Genomic DNA, 26,468 nt, shown 5'->3' with positions numbered 1-26,468 from the left:
TAAATGATCCAAATCGTTTCCATTAATACGATCACGACAGTTGCGAAGAAATAACTTGAGATGATAAGAACGCAAAAAAGCATCACAATGAAGATTTTCTTCTTGTTATTTTAATAAATTAATTTACATGAATAATGAACGACAGCATGTGCACTGAGATGGAAGAAAAATTGAAATGAAACCCTGCAGCAATTGAATTTGCGTAAAACAATTTCAAATGCCAACGTCTATGCATTCATTGCCTTTCTTTGAGGAAAACGTCAATGCATATGATTTCTAATAAAAAAAAAAAAAAAAAAAAAACAAAAAAAAAAGCACAATAATAAAATATTTCAATGAATCCTTTCAATGAGATTAGAAAGGAAATAGGACGTGTACGTCACTGCATTTAAAAAGCTTGTTGAGGTTTTTTTTTTTTTTATATTCTTTTTAAAGAAATGCCAATGTGGTATCTAATCTCTTTCTAGCCAGCTGTTCATATTTTGATTCGTTCATTCAACATTCATCTCTCCATTAAAACGTTTGCCCGTAAGCGCTTGTTTTAATCTTGAGCATTTAAAAAACAGAGACCGAAGACTTAATTAAGTTAATCAAGTAGGGAAATATTGACTGAGTGCTGCCTATTGGCTACACAACATGTTTTACAACTTTTGTAGATATTAAGATTCAAAATATCGTTTAAATATTTTCTAATCTAGAATAAAAAAAAAAAAAAAAATAAATAAACTTTTGATATCTTTATTTGTTCAAGGGGAGTGAAAGTGTACAGTGTTCATCATTGATTCATTCACAAATCTCTGAGCATAGAAAACGAAGACATGTAAGCTTAACTTCTCATCTTGTGCCTGAAAGAACTTTTCTTATTTTTAGGTCCAAGGGCGGTACTTAGACAGAGCTTGATATTAATTTTGATTTCTTTAATTTTGGTACATCTATACGATATCGTTGGATAGATGGACGAAAAAGTCCAAAAGAGGATGCGTCACACAACTCTCTGAATATACGAATAATAGCTAAGAAATCATGCTCAATGAATATAGGGACGTATATCGACCTCCTCGCGTTCGCTTTTTTTTTTTGAAAAATTTCTATAGAAAGTGAAAACCTAATCAATTCTAGGAATAGATATTTTTTTGAAGACAAATCGAATTTAAGTCGTTATAGAAATTGAATTTACTTTGAAAGAGATCCGTATCTATAAAAAAATAATTTAGAGTTTTTTTTTTTTTTTTTTTTAATTTCCTTAAAGTGATGCACAAAAAATTTACTCTGTTCCTCATGTTGTCTAAGATTTATGCTTAAATTATGCTCACATATCTTGAGAAATTTTGATGAAAGAATGAATCGTTTTTTTCTTTTTTATTTTTTCGTATTCGTTATGTAAATTATTTTTGTTAAAGCGAATGCATTATAAATCTTTTTCTCGCTTTCTAATTCAATTTATTGCTTTCGATGTAACAAATTCTATATATGTTATATACATTCTAACTAAGTCAGTAAGATATATGACAGTTTAAATGCTCCCCAAAATTACATACGGATATAAGAGTGAGCATGTATGAATATAATCTTGTTTGAAATTTTTTCGCTAAAATAATAACAAAACGCTTTACATTTTGGTTGTTAAAGATGCAAAAAAAAAGGCGAAAAAAATAGGAAACATTATTAATATCTTCAGGCAAATTCAAACACAAATTTAATATTCAACGTCAAAGTGAACTGCATGCAAGACAATAGCATTATAAACGATAGAGCGAAAGATGGAGATAGATAGAAAGAGAGAGAGAAAGAGAGAGAGAGAGAGAGAGAGAGAGAGAGAGAGAGAGAGAGAGAGATTGGTAAAATGTTAGAATGTAACGTACATGTATGCCGCATAGCTGATGAAGTTATCTGTGTAATGTAGTAAATGAATTGTGATACATGGATGTAAGAATTGCCAAAAGGTTTGTTCGAAAACGAGAAATGAAATGATAGCGGAAGAAAAAAGAAAAATAAAAAAAAGAAAACAGAATTACAAACATTTCGATAATGAATAGCGTTTAGGTACAATAGATGTAGAAATACCTTAAAGCTATATGATTGGAATATTAGAAGCAAGAATGGATGGATGATTTGCGTGAAAGGAAAAGCTTTGCGAATATTTTCATTCAGGATATGAATATTCAAAAACGAGCATTAGACGATACCTGAACATGTAGGGAATTTTAATAAATTCTATAAACTTATCTTAGAAATCACAATAAATTGCTGGCTGTATTTAGAAAATTGTAAATTAATCATTCAAGTGATCATTTTTTCCTACAAAGATTTAGAGCCACTTTAATATGGTTAATAACGGACGCATTCATTTTCAGTTTATTGCATTCAATTTTATTCATTCTTATTTTATTGAAGTTCTCTTTCGTAGGCTTAGCTACTTTTTCTTATTGATTTTTTTCTCTTTTTCGGGGAGGTTGTAACGGGTAAGGTTCGATTAGACGATTAGCACAAACCTTTGGAGACATTGCTACATTGTGTTTTGTTTGGTTTGGTCTAAAGCGTTCAAGAAATCTTTGAGAGCCCTTTTTAAGATTAGCTGGAGGCGAAATGGATAAAGTCGTTAATCTACTTGGAACTTTGTCACTGACAACGGGTCTTAAGAAATGACGATAATGTACTTCGAAAATTTAATTGATATTTATCGCGATTTTTGACGCCTTTTATATAGAAAGTTTAACACTACGTAGTACTGGACTTTGCAGAGATGCAATAGTTTCTTATAGAACTGAATTTTTTTTTTTTTTTTGTTTCCTTAGAATGACGTAGACACATACCTAATTTAACGATAGATAGTTATGACGGACCTGCAACAATCCAAGATCCCACAAAATATTTAGATAAATTAATTACAGCAAATTTTTACCAGTGCCGATGAAGGAGAATTTTGTCTAATAATGAATATCAGCTTTGATGGTATCAAAGACTTAATATAACTATGCTAAGAAAATGTTCTCTAAATAAAAACTCTTGCTTTCATTCATTTCCAAGATTTTATAAATGATACCAAGTTGTTGTAGGTTGATAGTAAGAAGAAGATAAGCCATACAAAAAAAAAAAAAAGAGCGCTGGAAAAAATAAATTTATTGATAGCAAAATGGCAGATATAAACAAAGCTTACTATGCTATAAAGGCATTACCGCATGAATTTTGGCTCACTATATATATTGAAAAAAAAAAAAAAAAAAATGATCAAATTTAGTGTTCTGAAACGATATCATTCATTCCTCAAGGCAATTGTCCTCGGTTGGCTTCTTCTTATCCAACATACGGCATTCCGTTTTGACTGTATGACTCTCAGGTATCAGGATCGTGGCATATTGACAAACAATTTGTGAAAAGGGTTAATTTCGCTATCATGACTAATTCTTATTGTTTTAGTTTAAGTAAGAAATATTTGGCCGTGTAATATGAAATAATCAAAAAATCGCAATCCAAAGTTTAGGGATTAAATTTCTCAATTTTTCTCTCTTTCTCTTCTCATATCACATAAAACCTTTTCAATGTCATTCGATGCATCTAACCATTGCAATAGCATACTTTATGGGATAGGAAGTGTAAGTCCCTTTAGAATTTGAAATGCATGAGCAAAGAAGAAAAATAGTCTCGATTTTTTTTTACGCTCAACAAAAGAATGCACGTTTTGTGATTTAATAAAATTGAAATTTTATAAAGATAGAGAGCCGGCCATCTTTCCTTGAAACATTCTTATGTACATAAAAATAATTTTTTATTGTACAAAAGCGAAAGTGTGCGGGAAAGGTCTTTTTAGAAGAAACGAAACAATGAAAAATAAATAAACTTTCTTTTATTTATTTGCAATTTCCTATTACGATTTAAAAACAAAAATAAGGAGAAAAATATTTAAAAAACATAAAATTAATCTCTTATTCTCTTTTTGTTTTCATTAAGAGTTGTCGAGAGAGAAAATTAAAATAAAACGAAAAAGCTGTGCAGCCTTTATATCGGAGATAAATCGTTAAAAACATCTTACTTGCATTTTCTTATAATTCCCCTTCAAGGCAACCACCAAAACTAAGCCAAGAAATCGTCAAAATTCAGTATACTAAGCTAGAGACTTATAGATCTTTCGTACAATCTGTGTTTGAGGGAAAGAAAGAACTTATGAACCCATTTGGTGTTTGCTGGCACGCTATCTTACTTCTATATAGTATTATTTATATAAACACAACATAGTCCACATATATATTTTTCATATTTTTTTTTCAATTTTTTTGAAAATCTCAATAAATAAGCATTTAAAGATTTTTTTATTTTTTTTCCTCGAAAATTAAAAAAAAAAAAAAAAAAAAAAAAAAAATTATTGTTAAATCTTTTCAGTCTTTTTATATGCATCGGATCTAAAAAATATTTTGCAAAATTTTCAAACTTGATTAGCTTTGTTTCCCATTTAAATACATAATCTTTTCGTGACATTACAGTCGGTCATGGCGCATCATTACATACCCTACATCAGTTCACTTAATACAATTATTCATATAATGAATTTGCAAAATAAAACATTCTATGTGGAGGAGGTCGGAAAAGTTGATCAGATTCATAGCTATTTTGATTAGTATTCGTCCTCTGGTCAAAATACTTCAGTGTATCAAATTTCATTAAAGTATCTCAAAAATTGCAACCTGTAGGTAAAACAAAAAAACCCATGGACGGACTGACAAAACGGTATAATAAAAGATAGATCTATGGTTCTATGGGCCTTGTACGCATCCACGCAAACTTAATACTCGCCTGTACGAGAAGTAGTGTACTATATAATAATTTTAAATTCGTTAAATTTTGAAAATGAAATTTATTTTGTGAAGATTTTTGTAAAATCTTGCAATCGGATAACCACTCGCTACAAGTTTTAGTGATGCAGTCTCTCACTTAGATTCGGTATGACACTGTTCCGATTATCGCAAATGGCAAATTTCCTTTGGATGTCGCCTATCTATAAATGTTACTAAAGGGATGAGAAAATTAAAATATTCGCTGGAGTGCGTATAACTGCATTAAAAAGTTTGCTGTTGACATTATTGTTATAATTAACTGCATTTTTTCTTTTTTTTGCGTATTCTTCGTTTCGTATGCGTTTGTTAAAAAACACAAAATGTCGTTGCGTGTTTAATTTATACCAGTGCGAAAAATGGCATAAAGACAATAAAGAGAGAATGAAATAAGTTCCTTAACTTTAATCTTATAATCAGATTAAAAATGTTTAAGTTCATGTACTTTTCTTTTCAACTTATTAAACCTTGAGTTAAAAACTTTAAAAAAACTATCAGAACTTATCCATTTCATCGATAAAAGAAAACTTCAAAGTCTTCTAAGTTTGCCTTCCTTTCAAACATAGCTACTACACATTTGTCGCCTTGTAATGTAAGTGTTTACATTATTCGAACATGTTAATAAATTACCTTTCAATGAATAGAAACCACATTCTTCTATATATATATATATATATATATATACATATATATATATACATATGTATGGATGTGTTGAAATGGAAACTTATAGTAGATTTCAGCAGCAACAGGACGAATTATGGCATATTTTCTATGTTTCCGTTGTAGAGCCATTTGCCTGCTCAGATATGACTACGTTGCCTGCAGATGTCGAAGGGGATACTGAAGTGTTACTAGATGTAGACGTCGTTCTTTCAGTTCGAGCCACATTTGTACGTGTAGCTGGTATAGGATGTATTTGATGTTGTTGTTGTTGTTGTTGTTGCTGTTGAAATAGTTGTGTACTTGTAGGTACTGTAGGCGTTTGTGGTGTCAAAATAGTATCAACAATACCCGTAGTACATGCACCGCCAATTGTTGCAACACTTCCACTATCCATGATGTTGCGTGTAAGAAACCAACAATCCATTGGTGTTGGTTTGCCTTTCATAACGACTGGTCCACGATATTCAAGATGAAATGAATCGTCCTGGTTGATCTCTTGGCAGAGTAATCTGTAAATGCAAAACAACAAAAAAATGTACACACATTCGTACATGGTTAATAATGTATCCTTATACAAATTATCGTGTATACGTTATAATATATGATAACCATGGTCATTTATTTCATTTCGATTGTAAACAAAGTCTTGAGATTATATTTAAATGAACAAGTAACTAAGGATGTTCTCATCCACACCTAAATATATTCAAAGTCATAATTAAACGTTAACAAATACGCACATCTCTGCTTGCATACAACCAAATATCACACTAAATTGTCACTTATGTTATGATTGTATTTATCATTTTCACTTGAGCTAATCGGATAATTCATTAAATTTGATTTCACAATTTGAAATTTAATTTGCACCTAACAATAAATGCATTTACCGTAAATGCATTCTAACCATAATTGAAGCAATTAGGAGAGAAAGGAATTCTCTTACTATGAATGATTCTGATGCGATTTTATAAAGCATATCTTGCAAGTCACGTACGGGTTTCTAGGTTATAACATATTTTTAGGCTTAAATTTCATAAACATTTTGTATATAAATTTTGTTGAGTGCACATTAAGATTTGGATATTATGTGCAGTTACCTTATATAAACAAATATTATTCATTTCAAAAAAGGAGAAAAGAGAATTTTTAAAAACATTTTTCACATTTGAAAGAAACCTTGCTTTTTCTTGTGTCGAATTGCGAATACTCCCTAACCTAAAAAAATTAATTGTGAGTTAAGTGATCAGCATGGTGCTTATATCGAACATTTAAGAGAGCGATTTGTATCAAATTTTATCTATATAAGTGTTCAAGTGCAACCAACATCGTGAGAAGGGAGATGTACTCATTTTGCTCCATCCGGGAGGAAGTGTGAAAAATCTCATAAAGTCTTTATATATTTTTGATCAGCATCATATTCTGCATTGAGTTAAGACGGTTTGTGTGTGTGTGCTTATTATGTCTGTGGTAAATGTTACTTCAAGATATCAATTTTTTCAGTATTAAGCATCTTTCAATTGAAAAATTCGATAAGTCGAGAGCAACGTAGCAGAGAGGTAGACATCAGATAAAATATTTTTATCAAAACCTATATCAAATCGGAATATTTATGTAAATTGGATGCGATTCAATTGAAACATATCCATCCTTACAGCAAATTTTTGTTCTTTTCCTGAGAAGGAAAGTCCTCTAATTTTAAATGCCATTTTTCAAAACCAAGAAAGCCGACCAGAAAAGGTGTTAATTGGTGTGGGCAGGGGATTGCTAATGTGCAAAAAAAAAGAAAAAAGTTACAGTTTGTGTAAATTAAATTTTTATTCAAGTGAAAGACGCACTTAAGCTGTGTTTTTTATCTTTTACACTTGTATTAACTCTAATTAAAAAAAAAAAAATATTGCCAAACTGAATGTAGTCTCTACTAAGTTAAAGAATTTTTTTATTTATGGTTTTCTTAAGTTGCTTATGAGATAAGCGGTATTCGGAAAGAGCATCCTTTTCCTGTACTTAAATCATATTATTTAAGTTTTGATATTGTAAATACGAGATACAAATCTCACTAGCGTTGCAAACGTTAAGAATTTGAAGAGAGAAGCAAGAGAGAGCGAAATAATTCAAATCGCTCTTTTTAAGAGTAACAGAATTTTCATAGATACAAATAAATTTACAAGTATCAATGAATTTCGCGTGACAAAGTTAGTGAAGAGTTAAGCGATTTCTTGTTAATTTCTTTTTAAAAATTAAAATTATATCTTATTAAAATTTATAAGCATAAACGATATTAAATATTATGCTTTATGGCTTTAACGTGAAGATAAATATCTTAAGTGCTTTCCATAACAGAAGTGAAAAAGTTTAATCAAAATAAAACTGATAAATGTTTACATGCAAATAGACGATAAAAAAACCATTCTCTCCATGTTACTCTGTATTTGTTAACAGCTGTTCCATTGAAAAAACGACTACGAATTTGGTCATATATGAAATTAATTCAAAAATAATTTGCTCCCATCTGAGAGTAAGCGTCTAAGTTTGGTTATAACTGAGAGTAAGCGTCTGAATTTGGTCATATCTGAGAGTAGCCTTTTAATGTAGAGAATTAATTTTCTTATATCTTGTCTACCTATACATTGGACGGGTTCAATTATTTTGTTTCTATGAACATGAAATTTTTTTTTTAAAAGCTGTATGTTCCACTATCTATAAATCTACGATTATGGACACTTAATTTATAAGTAAATATTATAGTGTTTTCTTTTAACAAAAATTATAAAATAACAACGATACTTCATGTATTGGGAAAATTTTATGGAATTTATCCATGTACCAGCCTAATAAAATTTTACTACTTGACAACGTTGCCAGAATTAAACCGAAATATATATGTACTTTGTATATTGCATGTACATGCTACAGGGTGCTTGGATCGATTTGTGATAGTTACATTTTATGATATCACAAAAATTAACATAATGGATGTTTTTGTATTTGTAAAGCAAGTTATTGAAGCAAACAATAAAAATTTTCAAAACTGATGACACATTTTACATAGCTAATATTTACTGTTACGAAAATCCCACATTCAATTATTTGGTCTTTCGTGAAAACCAGTGAATTCCAAGGAGAGGGAAAAGCAAAGACATAATCACGATGCTTTACCTGCCCTTCGTACCTGGCGACTGTCGAAAAGATTAACAACAATCAGAAGAATATTTACCGGAAGTAGAAATTAACTTAAAAATGTCACAATGAATTTAGGTATTGATAAACTGCTTTGAAGGGAATATATAAGCAGAATATTTGGAGAAGGCAAAATGAATCGAATCAAAAGAATTGAATCGTCATATTCAAACGGATAAGATCTAAAGAATCGTTGTAAAGATAAGTTCCTGTAAGTGATTTTTAAAAAGATCACCTAAGAAGTGCAATTACATCTATGCCGTCCTAGAGAAATTACAATTCATCGGTACGGATTTATAATTCAAAAGGCATTTTACTATACGCTATTATAATGTAAAACGGTCCCTTATTACTTTGCAGGTTGAGCTTGCATAACTGAATTGTGATTTTTAGGTTAAGGTAAGTGTTATTTAGGAGAAGTTTTATTTAGAAATTATTTACAGGAACTTGCGTTTGTAATACTTTTTCTAGTGCCGTATCTTTTTCATTCCTGTATCACGAATTAAACCCTCTTAGCTCAACTTTTTTGCAAACAAGCTACCGAAACCAAGTTTCTTTCTAATACTTTCAGGCCAATTGATTTTTATCTATGAATTGTTGCTCGAATTGTTGTTAATGTCTTCGCGAGGAGCCAGTTGCGTCGGCAGGTAAAACATCATGAATTTAAATCGCTTAATTTTCATGCAGACCCATTTTATCAAATGCAAGATTTTCATAACAATGTAATCAATAACAACATCGCTCTACTATCTACGTTTGAAGTGAAAAGTGATATTTCCAATTATTATAAAAAAAAGAAAGAAAATCAAACTTGGTCTGGCTGTACAAAGGATTCTTCGCTATCTACATGCCTTCAAGTGTCAGAATTTAAAAAAAATATAATTCACAGTTCATTCTGGGCTTTCGCTATAATACCCTGTACAATGGCAGAGAATTTTACATTTTAAAATTTTTTCATCTCTCTTTTTGTTTGCTCTTGTGTATGTACTCTTCGGTAAGAAAAAAGAGAATAATTTCTGCAAGCACCTAAAAGTTGGCTTCCTTACTATTAGAAAATGAGAAAATTATTTAGTTTTATTCAAGAATTCGTTGCAAAAGGAGAACACCGGTTATTTAAAATTATTTATTACACAAAGAGAAATTTTACCTGAGAAGAGTGTACAGAAAAAATGGGTACAGTTTTATAAAAAGGACATTTTACTCATTTTATCCTTAAAATGCGCAAATAACATATCAATTAAATAAGGGTAACAAATAAAACGAAACAAAAAAATAAAAGTTCAGTGACAACAACAATTGAATGAAAAATGACGTAAAAAAAAAATTGTAAACTGCTTTTTTATGTGATTAAGTTCGTTTCATATATAGTGACAAGCAGCAGCATTGATTGTATGGCTTCTTGCAGTTCTGACATTTTAAATTTGTTTCTTCACTAGAAGCTAAGTTCAGCTATGTGCAATTTCTGTTAAAGTTTAAATATTTAATTAAAATTTCTGTTAAAGTTTGAAAATTCAAGTAAAATCTCTGTTGAACATAAGAAGATATTGCAATTGTTAGCCTAAAGAGAGAAAGAGAGAGAGAGAGAGAGAGCGTGTGCTTTATTGAAAAACATCATGGAATTTATATTTGAATGTTTTTACGAGGATACTTTGGATAAACTTAGCCGAAGTGGTTTACAGGATCGTTCCTCTAGACGTGATGTTTTAGATCATTTAAATGCAATTATCGGTGGTTGTAGCGATGGTAAATGAATTTAATTAAACATTTTTTTTTATTATTTAATAAAAATTAAAATTTTATCATTTTCATGTAGGGCAAAACATGTTACCCGAAGAAGTGGCACGTATCGCTGTTTTGGCGGCCGTACGTTATCATCGTGATAAAAAAGATGCCAATGGCGATGTAAGGAATTTGTATTTAAATAAAAAATTTGTCTTGAATTTTTCCATTATTTTACAGTTTTTTTTTTTCAAAATTTTTAGGTTTGCTTAATGGGCAAATTTCACAACATTTTATATATAGCATTACGTACTTGCTGGGATTGGGGTGTACGCGACTCGGCCGTGGTCGTTGTTTTGTTAGGTAAATTTTTCCAGTTTTTATTTTTCTTTGTTTATAAACTAACATTTTATAAACTAACATTTAACTGTTAGTTTTTATTCCACACTAGAGTTTCAATTAAATCATTATACTTACAATGAAAATATTTTCATGCATATTTAATTCAATTTACATCTGAAGCCGAATGTATATTTGTGCATGAGAATTCAATTTCATATTGCCAAAAAAAAAAAAAAAAAAAAAAAAATACATTTGTGTTTTCATTTGAATTTGAATATGGGACTATATATAGATAACATGCCAGTAACTGAATACAGTTATCCGAGTACGAGTAGTATGCGTGTTTGTAGTTTTGTAGCTGAGACGTTTTACGAATTTTTGTTTCTCATTTTACACAGTAGTATATTATTATGCAGCTATTCCCAATAGCAATATATGTGTATATGTATGCGTCTCGTTTAAGGCTTCTCATGCAACAAGTGCATCGCTGTCCTCTTTACCATAAATGTTATTGTTGTGTGCAGAGATTTTTTTCAATAATACGAACAATAAATCAAAATTAAAAATTGTGTTAATATTTTCAATGAAAATTTGCATTTAGATTCAAAGCCTTAGATAAAACTTGATTGTTAGTAAAAAGTTAGAAAAAAAAAAACAAAAAAAAAAAAAATAAAATGAAAAAAAATTTGAAAAAATTCATTGTTTAAAGGACGATCAGTGCATCGAAGCGATTCCTATCGAAAAGGCCATCAGTTTGAATGATTTTTTTTTAAGGCCAGCAAAAGGCAATTGGGAAATTTTTCGCTCATTATGCGGCCCATTGCAAAGTTATTTTTTGGACTAAATTTACAAAGGAAAAATAAGAGAAATCAAACTTTACTTTATCATTGCAAAAATTTCCAAAAGATTAACAAAAACAAACTTTATTTATGCCTTAAGGCTCTATTTATGCCTTAAGGGCGAGAGCAAAAACTGTGAGACCTAACTTACTGTCATATCCATCTGTCGACCAATTCAACATCACAACGAGTCTCCGTATACCATTTCAACCATATTTACGTACTTTGGAGTCAATTCAATTTAAATTTCCATTCGAGTATTTATTTTTGTTTAACTTTGAATCTTGCGATTCAAGATGCTGAGCTTTATAATGCGCCAAATGCCGAAATTTTGCTCTATACAAACGTAACTACGTACATGTTTTTTTACATGAACAGCTGTAGTATAAGATTTATCGTTTAAAATAAATATTGATTGGAAAAATGAAGCTTTTAAGAAACACTTAGGGGCTCAAGGAGTGGATGTACCGCCAGAAAAAGTTCAATCGGCTTAGAATTTTGCGTTTTTCAAGAAAACTTTGTTTGTATGTGTAGAGTAAGTTTTGCTTACGGTGTTTGTAAATAAGAAATAAAAATAATGCTGTTGCCATGAATTTTAAATACCATTATCTGAAGTGAATAGATGAACGCACAAAACGTTTTGTTAATTTTTTCAAAGAAAAACACGAACAAAATAATTTATGCAAGAAGCAATTTTGGATACTAAAGTAAATACTGAAGCAAAGATAGCGGTTAACGATAAAGAGGTTAGTTAGGAAGCAAGAAGAAGAATTAAGCTCTTGAAGAAAAAAAAAAATGAAAAAAAAAATTTATATCGAGACAACGAGTTGACGTCTAATTGGATTAATAGCTAATGTGGATGATAGGTCGATTAGGAATAAAATTAGATCTTCATAGCATAATAGAAACGCAAAGAGGGAAAACTGCAGACATGTTCAAAGCAATTTAAAATAAGTTCAGCTTTATTCGAAACTAATATTCGCAAGCAGCAAACCATGAGTTCAGTTCGCTACTTTGTCCAAAAAGTAAAACCAATTTAACTATGGGTTCCCTTTCCACAATTCCGGCTTCATTTTTTTTTTGCGATTAGCTTTAAGCAAATCACGCATAACACGCCAGTAGAATTCCTTGTTAACTGTCTTGCCTGGCGGAAGGAATTCATAGTGTACAGTACTATGACAATCAAAAAAAAAGGTGCCTTTGCCTTGTATTTGGAACGACTTTGGCGCGGTCTTTCGATCATGGTTCGCCTTCCCGTTCTATTCGCTCGATTGATCAGTTTTTTTTCGAGTCATATACGTGAATCCAGGTCTCTTCCCTGTTTCCCGTAATGCGTCTCATGACGGATCGGTAGCCTGAAAAGTTTACGATATGAAATTTGCCACAGGTATCTGTCACAGCGCTACCAGTCGACTCGCCCAATTTAACTTAAATATTGGTCTTACTTTTTGGGTATGCTATTGCACAGATTGTAAGACACTGCACGATATATACCCAAATATTAATATGTTAAAAAGTATTGCCGAAAATACATTTTGAAAGATTTAATATTTAATCCTTTCTTCTTAATTTTGTAATCCTGCGAAGAGGACGTAAAAAATACTTTCAAGCATTTTCAAATCACAAAAATCTAGAAGTCTGTTCATTAAATTTGAACTTTTTATTGTCCCTAAAAACTAAATATTTAATGTCCATAATAAGGAGAGTGTGAATAGTCTTCTTAGGCTCTTCGAGGTGCAGTCTTGATGACAAGCTTAATATGTAGAAGGACTTGTTCCTTAGTAGTCATGCGCTAGTTACTTAAGATTCAGTTAGGGAGTGCATTCAATTTTCATTTCATACGCGCGCTCGCATTAAATATATTTAATCATTTAACTTTTTATTACAGAGGAAATTTATGCATGCGAGAAAACATTTGAGCGCATATTCCTTGGCGCTTTATTCGGACCACATGCTCCACATTTTATAGCTGGTTGGCGTAGCGATTTTCGTGATCAGGTTAATACATTTAAAAGGTCAAAAAACAAAACAAAAAAAATAAAAAAAATAAAAGAGAACAGAAAAGAAAAAAATTTATCAAATAAATTTCTCAGCTTATTTTTACATGCGTGGTTTCTTCGTTTATTTTCAATTTTTTTTATTATATATTTTTACTTGATTTTTTCTTTTGTGGTTATAACTTGACTCCCGTATGTCGTTTAAAAACTGTATAACGTGAAAACAGGATGAGAACACCAGAGCCATGGTTTATTTTTTACATCATGCAACAAGTCTTGATATGACACTACCCGTTTGGATAGCACGTTACGAACAGGAACGCATGTTAAAGTAAGTAAACTCTAATTATGTATGCAAACGGTTATTAAACAGCAATTACGGAAAAGTTTTTACTTGCGTTGGGGGATAAAAGGGTTAAACTTATACGAGAACTTTAAACAAGCCATTGTTTTTATTTTTCTTTTTTTTTTTTTTATTTAAGCATTTTAAAAATTTTTTAAAATCATGAAATGAAGAAATGTTTTGTTATGAGTTTTGAGATATTTTCAATCAATCAACATTCGGTTCAATTGTTAAAGTAGATTCGATTATTGAGCGGCATCTCATTGTCAATTTATCAATTTTAGTTCAGAGCTAGTAATCGTGTTCAGATAGGGAACGAAAGTCTCGATTAACTTGAGCCCAATTATCTGCGTGAATCCGTGTGTCCGTGTGAGTTCAGCGGTCTCTTATTTGGGAGGCGAGTACCATTGTGAATCCTACCGTTAATATGAGTCTAAGCGTCTCTGGTTGGGAACGCGAATTCCATTGCTAATTATTATCTGAATAAGTAGAAGTTTGTTTGCAAGTCTAAGTCTTCGGTTCCGAACGAAAATTCCGCAGTCAATGTTGACCGTACCGTTAATGTTGGTCAAATTATCTGCGTGAGTCCAATTGTCTTTGTAAGTCAAACCGTTTGAGTGAGTCTAAGCATCAGCGAGTCCCCAACGGTCTCCCATCGCGTACGTGGGAACCGCTTTCAATGAAGTTTCTCTGTGTCCAACTATTTCCATTGATTCAAATGTCGGCGTCAGGTACACCGTCAGGATGTGCCTGACTGTAACGGTGATACAGTAACATCTAGGTAGGCTGCTATGCCAATGTGAGTCGGACTCTTAAAATAGATCTCCCTTTCAATATCAGCCTGACTTGTTAACTAAGGTCCAACCGTTGGAATGCTTTCGATGTGTTAATACGGATACCGTTGTCATAGTGAATCTGATTTGTAATTTGGGTCTCTTTGCCGACTGAAGTGCGGTCTTTTGTCAATATATATATTGCTGTCAATTTTTGATGCAATGCATTCATTTATTTGTTAACAAATAAATTATCAATGTACGTCTTATCATTGTATTCGTCTATTAGCAAGTTTTTTATATCGAAAATTCTTAATGTTTTCTTTTTCTTCATTTTTCTGATTAAATTATTCGGATATTTTTGAAACAAAGAAAATCTTATTCAATTTTTTCTTTGCCCTCAAGCTCGAAGGTCGCAATTGGATTTTTTTAAAACGTTGTTGACTTTTGTTTTTTTCTAATATATTTGACATTTTCATTTGTGTTTATCAAATTTCTAAAAGTCATAATTTTCACTATACTAAAAAAAAGAAAAAGAAAAGAGTTTTTATAACTTACGGGAGAAAAACTTTAAAAAGTTCTTAATGAATTAAATCGTTACTGTAGCCTTTCGTCTCTGCAGAGCAAATACATTCATTATATATACATATATTCATATATTTATGTATAAGAATATATGAATATTTGGCAAAAAAAAAAGAAAGGAAAACATTACACGCTAGCTGAAGCACTGCGTTAGTTATCATTATTAAAAAAAAAAAAGAAATAAAAAAAGAGTATAAATAAAAGGCAGCCGTAAATTTTGGTTCGTTTGAGGCGATGTTATAAAATGTTATTTAATGTTATTTTAATGTTTTAGGGTATGTTTTCGTTTGGCATATAAACGCATTTACGTTGACAACGTATATTACATAAATTTTACGCTTGTGCTTTTGTTTATGACATCACTAGGCTTTAACTACCCTATGTATGCGATAAATCTTCAAAAAAAAAATAAATAAATAAAAAAATAGAAAAAAAAAAGCGGGTATACAAAGTTTGTTATTTCGTTGACACTACCCAAAAATAGTAATTGAAAAAGATTTGTTTTAAGATGGAGCATATGTAAGGACTGTAACCGAAAAGATTCGCATTCGAAGATTTTAAATGATAAAGAAAAATTGTATGCAAGAAATTGGCTCCAAGATGGAAGCATTGTTTTTCTTATTCTTTTTATTTACCTACTCGTCTCACCAAAAGCTGATCGTACATTAATTTTATGAAATCAAAGGGTAGAGCATCATAGAAAATTGCAAAATGCAAATATATTCTTGATAAGCTTAAGATTATTATGTGAGTTCTTCTTCGCTTACCCATCTTCTATGTAAGACGTTAAGAGAGATAGCTTGAAGAATATTAATCTAAAAATTTGAATTTTCAATCTTAATCACACACACTGAAAATGTACGGTATCTGGTTAAAGTAAAAATTGAGGCAAAACATGTTTAAAAAAAAAAAAGATAAACTTTGGCAAGATATCACGGCAGCTGGTTACTCTACATTAAAGGTGTAATCGTAACCTGGTTGAACGAAAGGTGGAGATGGGGGGAGAGGGGGGGGGGGGACACGGGAATATAGCATGTAACATTGAATGAGTCGTAAAGAACCAATAGTTCATTTTTATCCTTAAACCCATTATGATGTGTCTTTGAAGCACATTTCAATTTTAAACTTAAATTTCTTCATTATTTCAATGCATACGGCATGAGTTTAATTTTTTATCCTTGTTCGGATATGTAAGTGAATTTTAAACTGTAAGTAATGAGAGCACAAATTTTAATTATTCCAATTATTACTCATAAGTGTCTAAGAGTCACATCGTGGTATTATTCATTACAAAAAAAAAAAAAAAAAACATTTTACGATTAGGGTTAGCTATTGCTATTGTTTGCCTAAATTCATTTCCTTTCCTTTCTTTTCTTCACTTTTTTCTTTAAAAATTTATTGAAATTGTTTACGTTATTTTATGTTTGAAAAACTTTCCTACTTTTTTATTTTTTATTTCAAACCTTTTTACTAAAAACCCTATCATAATTTCTTTTAAATATAATTTAAACCTTAGTAAGATAAGGTAAACCTTTTGCATATATAATTAATATCTTAATAAATCTTTGCGTTTTAGGAGAAACCGTATTAGAAATCTTGTGCTATTTATATATTTACGGCTGCATATTCTTTGATTAGACAGAGAAGCAATAATAAACTTCCTTAGAGAAGATGCACTTAAACGTTTCACTCATTTTCATATTAATGCCTGCGTTAATTAGTCATTCAAAGTTCACGATAGTACAACGATCGTTCAACTAAAGTGAACGCAATTAATAGCAACTATTTAAAAAGATGATGAGAGAAGACACGACTAGATTCATTCCTTCTAAGACGAATATAATTGCGCGTTATAAAGCTTGAAAATCTTTATAGAAAGAGGAATAACATGTATAAACACTTGCTTTTTGTTTTACTAACAAATAATCTTGATTGAGGAAAAGATTTAGTTTCAGTTGAATATAATTCTCTCTTCTGATTTAAATTCACGCGTTCACAAATCGTTCATATCGTTCATGCCAATTACACACTTACATACATGACTCAGTTGTAAAGAAAAAGAAAACATCAAATAAATGAAGTTCAATTTGTTTTGCCCCCCGTTTAAAGAGATGGGTGTACGTGATCCGTATTAAAGGGCATTAATTTCTTTTATATGCTTCTTTTCATATATATATATATATATATATATAGGTTTTTGAAATTTTCATTTAAAAATTCATTTTATATGTAAATTTCCTTGTACATATAAATTTGCCGATGCCGATGAACAATGAATGCTACCTACCATTATGTGCTTATCATGGAATATAATAACAAAAAAAAAAAAAAAAAGTAAAAAAAAATAACAGTGAAAATTTTACTCATAGGGCACATAAACAAACAAACGTTAAGTCATATGTGAGCATTTGTTTAAATATCTATGATTACTTATACGTCACGTAGTGCTATAAATTTCAATATGTTTATTCAAAAGCATTAAATTTGTTGGGCCGATGAATGAAACTAAACTAAAGCTTTAGGAACAAATTTTTCGTTACTAACGATATAAGTAGATATAATTATATAGTCGGGAGTAGTAGTAACTGGCAGGCAGGCAGGCAGGCAGGCTAGCAGTTAGCAGATTGCATGCATGTGCGTGTTTGTTTATCATATTATTAACTTTTGTTTGTTCCATTTTCTTTTCAGATTTATTGATATCCCTATTGAATCTTGTGGACGTTCCTCACCGTTACGTGTTGCCTTGCAAGCCAGTGCTCCCGATTTATTATTAATACTTTTAAGGTAAGTGCATATTGTATACATATATTTTTTCTTTATTTGCAATATGAAGTACACACAACCTCTTAACAAACCAGTAATATTGCAATAATTTAAGAATTATGAATTCAATCCAGTTTATGATGACCTGATTAGTACTCGGAGCCTTTTCAGACATAAAGACTAATTAATAAACAAAGCATGTTACATGTAAAAATTCAATGAGATATGAATTTTGAATCTCTATCGAAAAGGCTTGTAATCGAAACATCCAGAAAGTATTGCATCATTTATTTGTAAGCAGTCGTCAGTGATCCGAATCGTAGCAGGCAGCACGCAGCAGGCATGGGCTAAGGTTTTCAAACTTTTCTCGCTTAAGCTTTCCACAGACGTTTGCAAAATTTTAAAATTTATATAAGCTACTAATAAGAGAGGGGCTTGTCGTCTTTGCAAACTTTAAAAATGTAAAGATGATACTATGATCCGTTTCGATGGTCAAGACCTTTCATGTTAGGGCAATTGAATTGCAAAAAAGGCAAAGTTTAAAATTTTGACAATCACTAAGAGAGCGTTTTTAGGCAAACAGTCTTAAAGCATTTAAAAAAAAAAAAGACGCATCAAAGAAACTAAACTTCATTTGCGGGTCTTTTACTGAAGCATAGAGAAATCATGGAGGTACAAGTGCTTGCCAGCAATAACGAAACTATTGCTTACTAATATAACACCGCAAAAACGCTCAGATAGCTAGCGCATTGACTATGAAACGTTAATCCCTTAAATTGCCCTCAAGCGGCTGAATTTGCAGTCTGTAGGCGCAGTTAACCTCTAACTTCAAACTCTATTGAGTGAAAAATTCCAAAAGTTCTGTAGCGGCAATGAAAAATGTGACGGAATATTTTCGAATGTCTGTCTGTCAGTTTTTCGACTCAAAGGCTCAATGTTTTTTTAGGCAATCAATTGAAACAGTAAGAAAGCATTAAATTCCAGTGTTTCAGTATTATTAGAAAATATTACGTGCTTTTATTGCCAATTGAAAATTTTAACAATTTAAAGCGTAATAAAGAAGAAGAAGAGTGTGCCAAGAAGTGAATCTTCTCTTCTCAAAATGCATTTGCATGGTTTAAGAAACGTTAAAGTATTACTTTTTAGCTTTACTCAGTTCAGTTAGAGGAAAGAGTTTCTCTTTTGAAAACTGTAACTTTACATGCATACATGTTTATATAAAATTTAAAATTTAATAATATGCATTATGAAAAATGTAAAATTTTCATGTTTGCATACAAGATCACGTATTTAATGCAAAAGGCAAAAGGAAATTGGAAAGAGATACTTTCCCTATGCATATTTGCAAGGACTGTAACAAGTGTATAAATATATATATATATATACGCATATATATATAAGGCCCATTAAAGTGACTATGCATTCTTTCTTCTTTTTTTTTTTTTTTTTTTTGAAAATAGCCTAACATGCAAAAGAAAGTAAAGTCATTTGCAGCTACAAGTATTTTATTTTCTTTTCTAGAATTTCTTAAAGAAATCTTTGTAGATATTCAAAGGGCGACAAACAAAGACTCCAAAATGTCTCATGGTTCATAGCATCTTCAAATTTATTAATTTATGCATATATCGCAACAAGCAAAGTTTGTTGCATGTAAGTAATAAATATGGAGTTGTTTTGTATATAGGTTTTCTCAATAAAAGAGAATTTTTTTTTTTTTTTTGTGTTTAGTTTTTTCAAGGTAGCCAGCCTACTATGTATAAAATATTCCATTTTATTGAAAAACAGAAGACGCTTTTTCACTTTAAGGGCTAAAAACTAAATCGTATATTTTTTTGTAAAAGAAATCAGAAATCGATTTTGGCAGACACGTTACAAATAGTAGCAGAAGAAGAGCTGATAAATAACATGAAATATATGTGTGATATCAAATGGTATGAAAACAAAAGATAAGATAGATGATGTGATTGAAATGCTTAGATTTCCGTTACTGAACACTTTATGGCAATTATACTATATTATGTATGTGTCTGTTCACAATAATAAGGATCTAATGCATTTTCATCTCATCATAAGGCAAACAAATATGCTCTGCTTCCTAAAATTGAATGTAAATTTTATAATATTTTACGATTTTTCATGATACTGAGTAAAAGCAAATGTTGCGAGATTTTTTTATAGCGAAATTAACTTATTGCAAGAATAAAGAAGAATACACTAAAATCATATATAGCTTATACGTGACACTAGTTAACATATTAATTTAATATTTTATATGATACGTAAATCCTATTGACTCTGGTTTCAATCGAGCGAGTGCAAACCGTTAGAGCTGAGAGAATTTTTTATATCTACAAGTTATAAACAAATGCATTTTATTTAGTCTTCACGTAGGATGTTTTTAAAGCTATTGCTTTCATTTAAAGTACTTGCACAAGGACTCGTTAGCATTGTGAGTGAAAAAAATTTAAGTAACTCTGTAAATATGCTTATAGGTCAAAGTTCTATAACCATCTTTTTCGCAAAAGTGCATAAGCTTCCGTAAAAAATAATTTACAATATTGTTGATCATAAGTTTAGACTTAGCCTTTGACTTCCTAAAAGCTATACCATAGCCGTGTCGGCTAGAGCCGCTAGTAACCAAGCCGATCACACTTCAGCTATAGATTTATAAATCCTTTTTTCTATCAATGGGATTTTAGATCTATCACGTTTCTCTTAAATTTCATTTGCGCGCATTAATAACAAACATATTTAACAAATTTCAATTTTTTCCCTTAACTTTTCCCAATGTGAGTTTATTAATCAGTTGACCTAAGTACATTGTTTCATTAACTTATGAATACTACAAAGGGGAATAACAAGTTTAGTATGTCCGTCTTCGGTAAATTAGTCTAAACATGATTATATAAAATTATTTTAAGCGTTTGTATGGAATAAAAAAAAATTGGTAACATATTCTTGGCTTTAACCTATAGTGCTGTCTACTTTTAGGCTTCAGTTTTTAAAACTTTTATTGCCTAACTTCGTATATAGATGCAAAACCTTTGGTCTCTACTTTTAGGGTTAAATTTTTCAAACTTTTCAATGCCTGATTTCAGATGTGAATGTGTAACAATTGTGTAGAAAAGACTTCTTTTTTTTTTTTTAAATTTCAACAACAAAAATTTTTGCTTAAATGAAAAATTTTTAAAATTTTTTTTTTAACTACAGAAAATAAATTCATTTAGTGCACAAAATCTTCTTTATCGATTATTTAATTACGTTTTAGTTATGCCCGTGGTAATGGACACGTTCTACGAATGTGTGAAAAAAATATTTACACAAATTGATTTTTCTATTGTTGGAAATTTTGAAATCAATTGTCTTTTGAAGCATAAGAACAGAATAACCGGCACTTATGATAGTTTATTTAAGTGCATACACACGCCCATATCATTGTTGGCGTATCTTTAATGCATTGAAAAAACCCCATAACTACGCCTCATCGATTGTTAAATGTGTGCATATTTACACCACAGACTGATGTGATTTCATTTGAGCGCAGCAATTTTGTTGATTAGTTTGTGTGAAGATATGTGAAAAATGGAGACACAAAAACAGATCGGGTTTGTTCTATAAGGCTAAGGCCACAAAAAATAGATTTTGGTTTTTTTTTGTTTGGTCCTTTGCTCGTTTTGGTCAATAGCCAAAAATTAGAGAAACAAAATGTTTCAATATTCTTGGAATAATGTAGAGATTCATGCAGTTTTGTGCACGCTTGTGGGTACACACAATAAGAAGAAACAATAAAGCCTTGAATAGAAAATGGCATAAAACTATAAAACAACTGCATTTCAAGCCAAATTGCTGCGACAGAAAGAAAGAGGAAGGACGCAAATCTCTATTGGCATGAGAGGAGGGGCAGCTTCGACTTTGGCTTTCAACACAAATATTAAAGTGTTTACAAAAATTTTCTCTCTCCTTTTGGTGATGACGATGATGATGATGATGATAATGATGGTCGATGCTAGTGGGGATTGTTTGCGTTGTTCACCCACATTTGGACCTAAAAATCAAAATGTATGAATATTGGCTTTTTCTCTAACTACAGGATGATGATTACATTTTGTGTGTTCACATATATGTGCACATGTATATGTATGTGCATACTTTGGCCAAGGCCAGTAAATATTATAGAAAGTTAGACGTCTGTATATGCAAAGAAGTTTTATTATTCTAAGATTTTGCTCATAAAAATTTATTAGAGAAAAATTTTCAAAATAATACATATTTCCATAAGAAGTAAAAGCCTTTATCGGAAAGCGTATAAGTAAGTAATCATGTAAGTTTGGATAATGCATGCAAATAATAAATTTGTCTAAAAAGGATTGCATAACATTTGAACAATAATAAATGGAAATAAATTTATTATTATTATTATTATTATTATTTTTTTTTTGTTTTTACAATTTTTGATTAAGTTTTTCCATATATATATATATATATATATGAAATCATTAAAATGTTATTTCTCTTAAGAAATAATCAAAAGACCTTGATAGTACAGGTGAATATTTAAACGAATTTAAATCAATAAATAATTTATGGTATTCCAGGAAGTGATAGTGACGATAACTTCCGTTAAACGAGCTTATGATGACAAAAACGACATTATTTGTTATGTAGCTCAATATGTTAAATAAAATCCTTTTTCGTTTCGGTTTTTTTTTTTTTTGTTTGTTTCAAGTCAGCATATGCATGCATGAAGTCACTTAACAATTGCAGAAAATACTAAATAATAATAATAATAATAATAATACTAACAATAATATGAATAATAACAGTGAGTAATAGCGATAATAGATAATAACAATAATAATAATAGTGACAATAATAATAAACAATAATAGTAAATAGTAACAATATAACATATCATTCAATAAGTTCGTAGGATGAGATATAAATGTAGCTAGTAAGTAGATAGTAAGAAACTTTAAACTATAGTTCATATATACTGTAATCACGCTACTTTTATTTTTATAATGGATTATGGAAATGGAAAAATCGAATTTTTCACGCTTAGCGTCACATTCAAACAGTCGCTGCTAGTAAACTATCGGACCAAATATCACGAAACATTAATAAACTTCGCTTGCACGTACATACTATTTAAAAATCATAAGAACTAATTAATAATGAGTCTACGTCTGCATGTCACCCTACGAACTTATTGATTGTTGTGTTAATATTAATAAAAATAAATAATAATACTAAATAATAAACAAAAATTAAAACTTAAAATCTTAAATGACATAAATTATTAAAAAGATTGAATCATTATGAATGATTTCTTATTATACTCCATTGCAGATATGGTGCTGAACCGAATCCTCCGGATGGTGGTAGCTCTGCTGTTTTAGCTTTGCTTGATAAACTAACCGAAAATGGTCGCAATTATCTTTATCAGAATGTGTCATGTTTGCAAATATTACTACGTAATATACCGCTTGTAGAAATGCCATACAAGGTAAGCGCAGACAAGCAATTAGATATTCATTTCCATTCCGTACAAATATGAATGATTGATTGCTTCGTAAAGACATTTTTTAAATTGATTGAAAAGCTGTATGCGCATTTATGTACTTTTTATACTTATTTGCAAAGTTGTGATACCTGTGAAAATTCTAGCACTCATTGTGTACACTTAAGAGATTTTTTTAACATAAGAAAATCTGTCCATCCATCCAATTGCTGTTCAATTTTGAGCACGCGATATATAGCTAAGTCTGGGGTTTGGTCTGCCCATAAATATCATTAAAAAAAAAAATAAAACACTATTCACAGCAATAATTTGCAATTTAAGAGCAGAAGCGTATCCTGAACTGGAAACTTGAAAAAAAAAAAATCCTCCCAACTCCAACTTTAAGCTCGCTTTAATAACTTTTTAATAACTTGTTTCGTTTTCTCTAATTTTTTGTTTTTTTTTCTTTTTTCAATTTGCTTTTAAGCCCATTATCTACAGCACGAGGCGGGAAATGTTTTTTGAACGTTACGGTCGGCTATTGATTGATAAAATTTTAAAAAAGGAACAAGTTTACGGTGTTATGTCCTTGCGTCATCTATGTCGGTAAGTGTGTATGAAATTTTACGTAAATAATTCACGTGCAAATATTTTACGCGTCAACGTAAATGCTGCTTATAGATTTGTTTTTGGTTTTTTTCTTGCTTTTACGTACATCGTTATGTGTAAGCTGTTATCCGAGTTAATTGAATTATACATTATTTGCATTATAAATATAAGATCAAAAAGTATTCGTATGTAAAATGCCAAAAATCTTTTTGAGCGAAGAGATATGCAACAGATAAGAATATAAAACAAGCTCAGAATTTGCTTAAATTTAATTTCCTTCTAACATAATCGTACAGATATCCAAACAAGCGTATCAACTGAATATAAATATCAGAATAATAAGTGCTTGGTAAAAGCTATAAAGTATTTACACACATTTACGCATACATTTACCTTCTAACATTCTAACATTTTCGCAAATTTTCAAACGGTTTGATTGTACCTTAAATTATCAAACTAAATGCTTTAGGCTAAGTTATGGCAAACAAAGCAATAGAATTATTTTCAGGCCACATTCAAGGACGTTCAGAGTAATATTGAGTACAGATAATAGGTAAAGTATAATATTAGCGTTCTAATTGAATAAAATGCGCCCTTGTCAGACTTGATTCAAGTTCAAGTTGTAGTAGTTAACACGATTTAATTAATGCTATTGTTTAGACTGAAAAACTCCCCACAATTTAGCGAAAGATAAGGATTTACGATGCTTGGAAATCCGATAATATGTATGTAAGTTTTTAGTTGTTGCGACTTGATCTTGCCGCCTTTTTTTCCAATCATTCAGAGAGTGCCGCTTATACATGTAAAGCAGTGGTGGTTAGAAAGAATTAAGAAAATAAAACGAGATGGAGTGGGAGCCAAAGACAAACGAATGTGCTTTCATTCGGTGAGCACTCTTTATAGCTGCGATCAAGTATGGTCAAAACGTACTAAGATTCGCACCCGGGAACACATTGTCCATGAGATAGAAATTGAATGTTTGCCAAACAAGTTCTTGATTGAATTCGGTTCATTTACTTTGAAAGCAAACTTCATCTGTCCGTAAATGTTTTCACAACGGCTGGAAAGCTCAATCCAAGAAAAGTACTGCAAAATTTTAAATCTTTTGGAAATAAATCGAATAGTCAGTCAATGACTTAAAATTGGCTCAAACATTTGTTAAGCTAATGGAAAGGTACTATCGATCTCATCTCATAAAAGACTGAAGCAAATTTGCGGTACTTGATCAAGCTTTGATACGTTCCGCCTTAGTTTATAGTAATTGCACAATTTTTTTTTTTAAATATAGTTATGTTACTTTTGAAATGACCTAAGAAGCTTTTCATTAAACGGGTCTATCAAAATGAAGAATGTACTACAATTTCTATTGCGAACGTAATGTTGTGTCAAAATTTCAAAGTTTTCGAAGTCTTTGGATTTTTGAAAAAACAAACATTTACATTTTTACATCTATAGATTTTTATGCTTTGAAGTATTTTTTTTTTTTTTTCGTAAGTATTTGGAAAGGGTCAGATTCTGTGTAAAGATAATTTGCGGATCACTACAAAAATTGCTTAAGTTAGTTAGCCAAAATTGAATGCTTTTAAATGCTTTAAATTTGAAATAAAGGAAATTTTATTACTGTACCATAACCTACTCACAATGATAATAAAAGTAAGTAAATTGCTAGGTAATTAAGCAAAGAAGTACTGCATACTCTGCTCTCTACTACAAATGCTTATCACTTTCATTACTAAAGATTTTATGAAATATTTTTGCAAAAAGTTTCAATGAGATTTTTCCAAAATCTTATAAAAGATTGTGACAACATTTGTCAAAGTATGTTTTAAGTCAATTTAATAAGTGCTTTGTGAAAACCTATCTAGTTTTTAATAAATGAATTTCTCTCATCTCTCTGTAAAGAAAGCAAAGCAAAAAAAGAAAAACAAACCCTATAGTTATTCATAGAATGACTTTTAAAAATAAAGCGATATATGACAAGTAATCTGATCTCAACCATTTTCAATAGCATTTGTCCTTAGGCCAAACGAAGCAAAAAAATATATATAAAAAATTGTGGCATTTAGGTTAAACATAAGAAAGCAAGACCGATAGACTGACAAGCTTAGATTTATAAAAGATACTAAAAGGCGGGTCTCCGCACAAACTTAATATACCCCAAGTGATGCCAGTGCTAAAGAGACACAAAACCTTTGAAGAATTTCTAGGAAAAATTTGTAAAGCATTTCTAATAAAACTTAGGTTATATAAACCAAGTTAGGTACAGTGCAGATTGCTGGTACGATCTCTAATAGAAATGTTAAACAAATTTAGTATGAATTCAAAG

General features: G+C 30.4%; 2 protein-coding genes across 2 annotated transcripts in view; one reads left to right on the top strand and one right to left on the bottom strand.

The window, feature by feature from the left end:
* LOC119635122 (guanylate cyclase soluble subunit beta-1) overlaps window positions 1-26,468 on the bottom strand; it is a 116,420-nt gene that overhangs the window by 2,647 nt on the left and 87,305 nt on the right. Inside the window, 1 exon segment of the mRNA XM_038029713.1 lies at window positions 5,457-6,001. Coding sequence (XP_037885641.1) covers window positions 5,599-6,001 — 403 coding nt within the window. The 3' untranslated portion in view covers window positions 5,457-5,598.
* LOC119635123 overlaps window positions 9,208-26,468 on the top strand; it is a 23,304-nt gene continuing 6,043 nt past the window's right edge. The window contains exons 1-8 of the mRNA XM_038029714.1: window positions 9,208-10,415; window positions 10,486-10,574; window positions 10,655-10,754; window positions 13,461-13,570; window positions 13,797-13,900; window positions 17,959-18,054; window positions 23,383-23,539; window positions 24,021-24,139. Of these exons, the coding sequence (XP_037885642.1) occupies window positions 10,286-10,415; window positions 10,486-10,574; window positions 10,655-10,754; window positions 13,461-13,570; window positions 13,797-13,900; window positions 17,959-18,054; window positions 23,383-23,539; window positions 24,021-24,139 (905 nt within the window). The 5' untranslated portion in view covers window positions 9,208-10,285. The remainder of the gene's footprint in view (window positions 10,416-10,485; window positions 10,575-10,654; window positions 10,755-13,460; window positions 13,571-13,796; window positions 13,901-17,958; window positions 18,055-23,382; window positions 23,540-24,020; window positions 24,140-26,468) is intronic.

The sequence above is a fragment of the Glossina fuscipes genome, unplaced genomic scaffold, assembly GCF_014805625.2.
Source record: "Glossina fuscipes isolate IAEA_lab_2018 unplaced genomic scaffold, Yale_Gfus_2 3, whole genome shotgun sequence".
Lineage (NCBI taxonomy): Eukaryota > Metazoa > Arthropoda > Insecta > Diptera > Glossinidae > Glossina > Glossina fuscipes.
The sequence above is the reverse complement of the archived record's forward strand: the minus strand, read 5'-3'. Positions and strand labels throughout refer to the sequence as shown.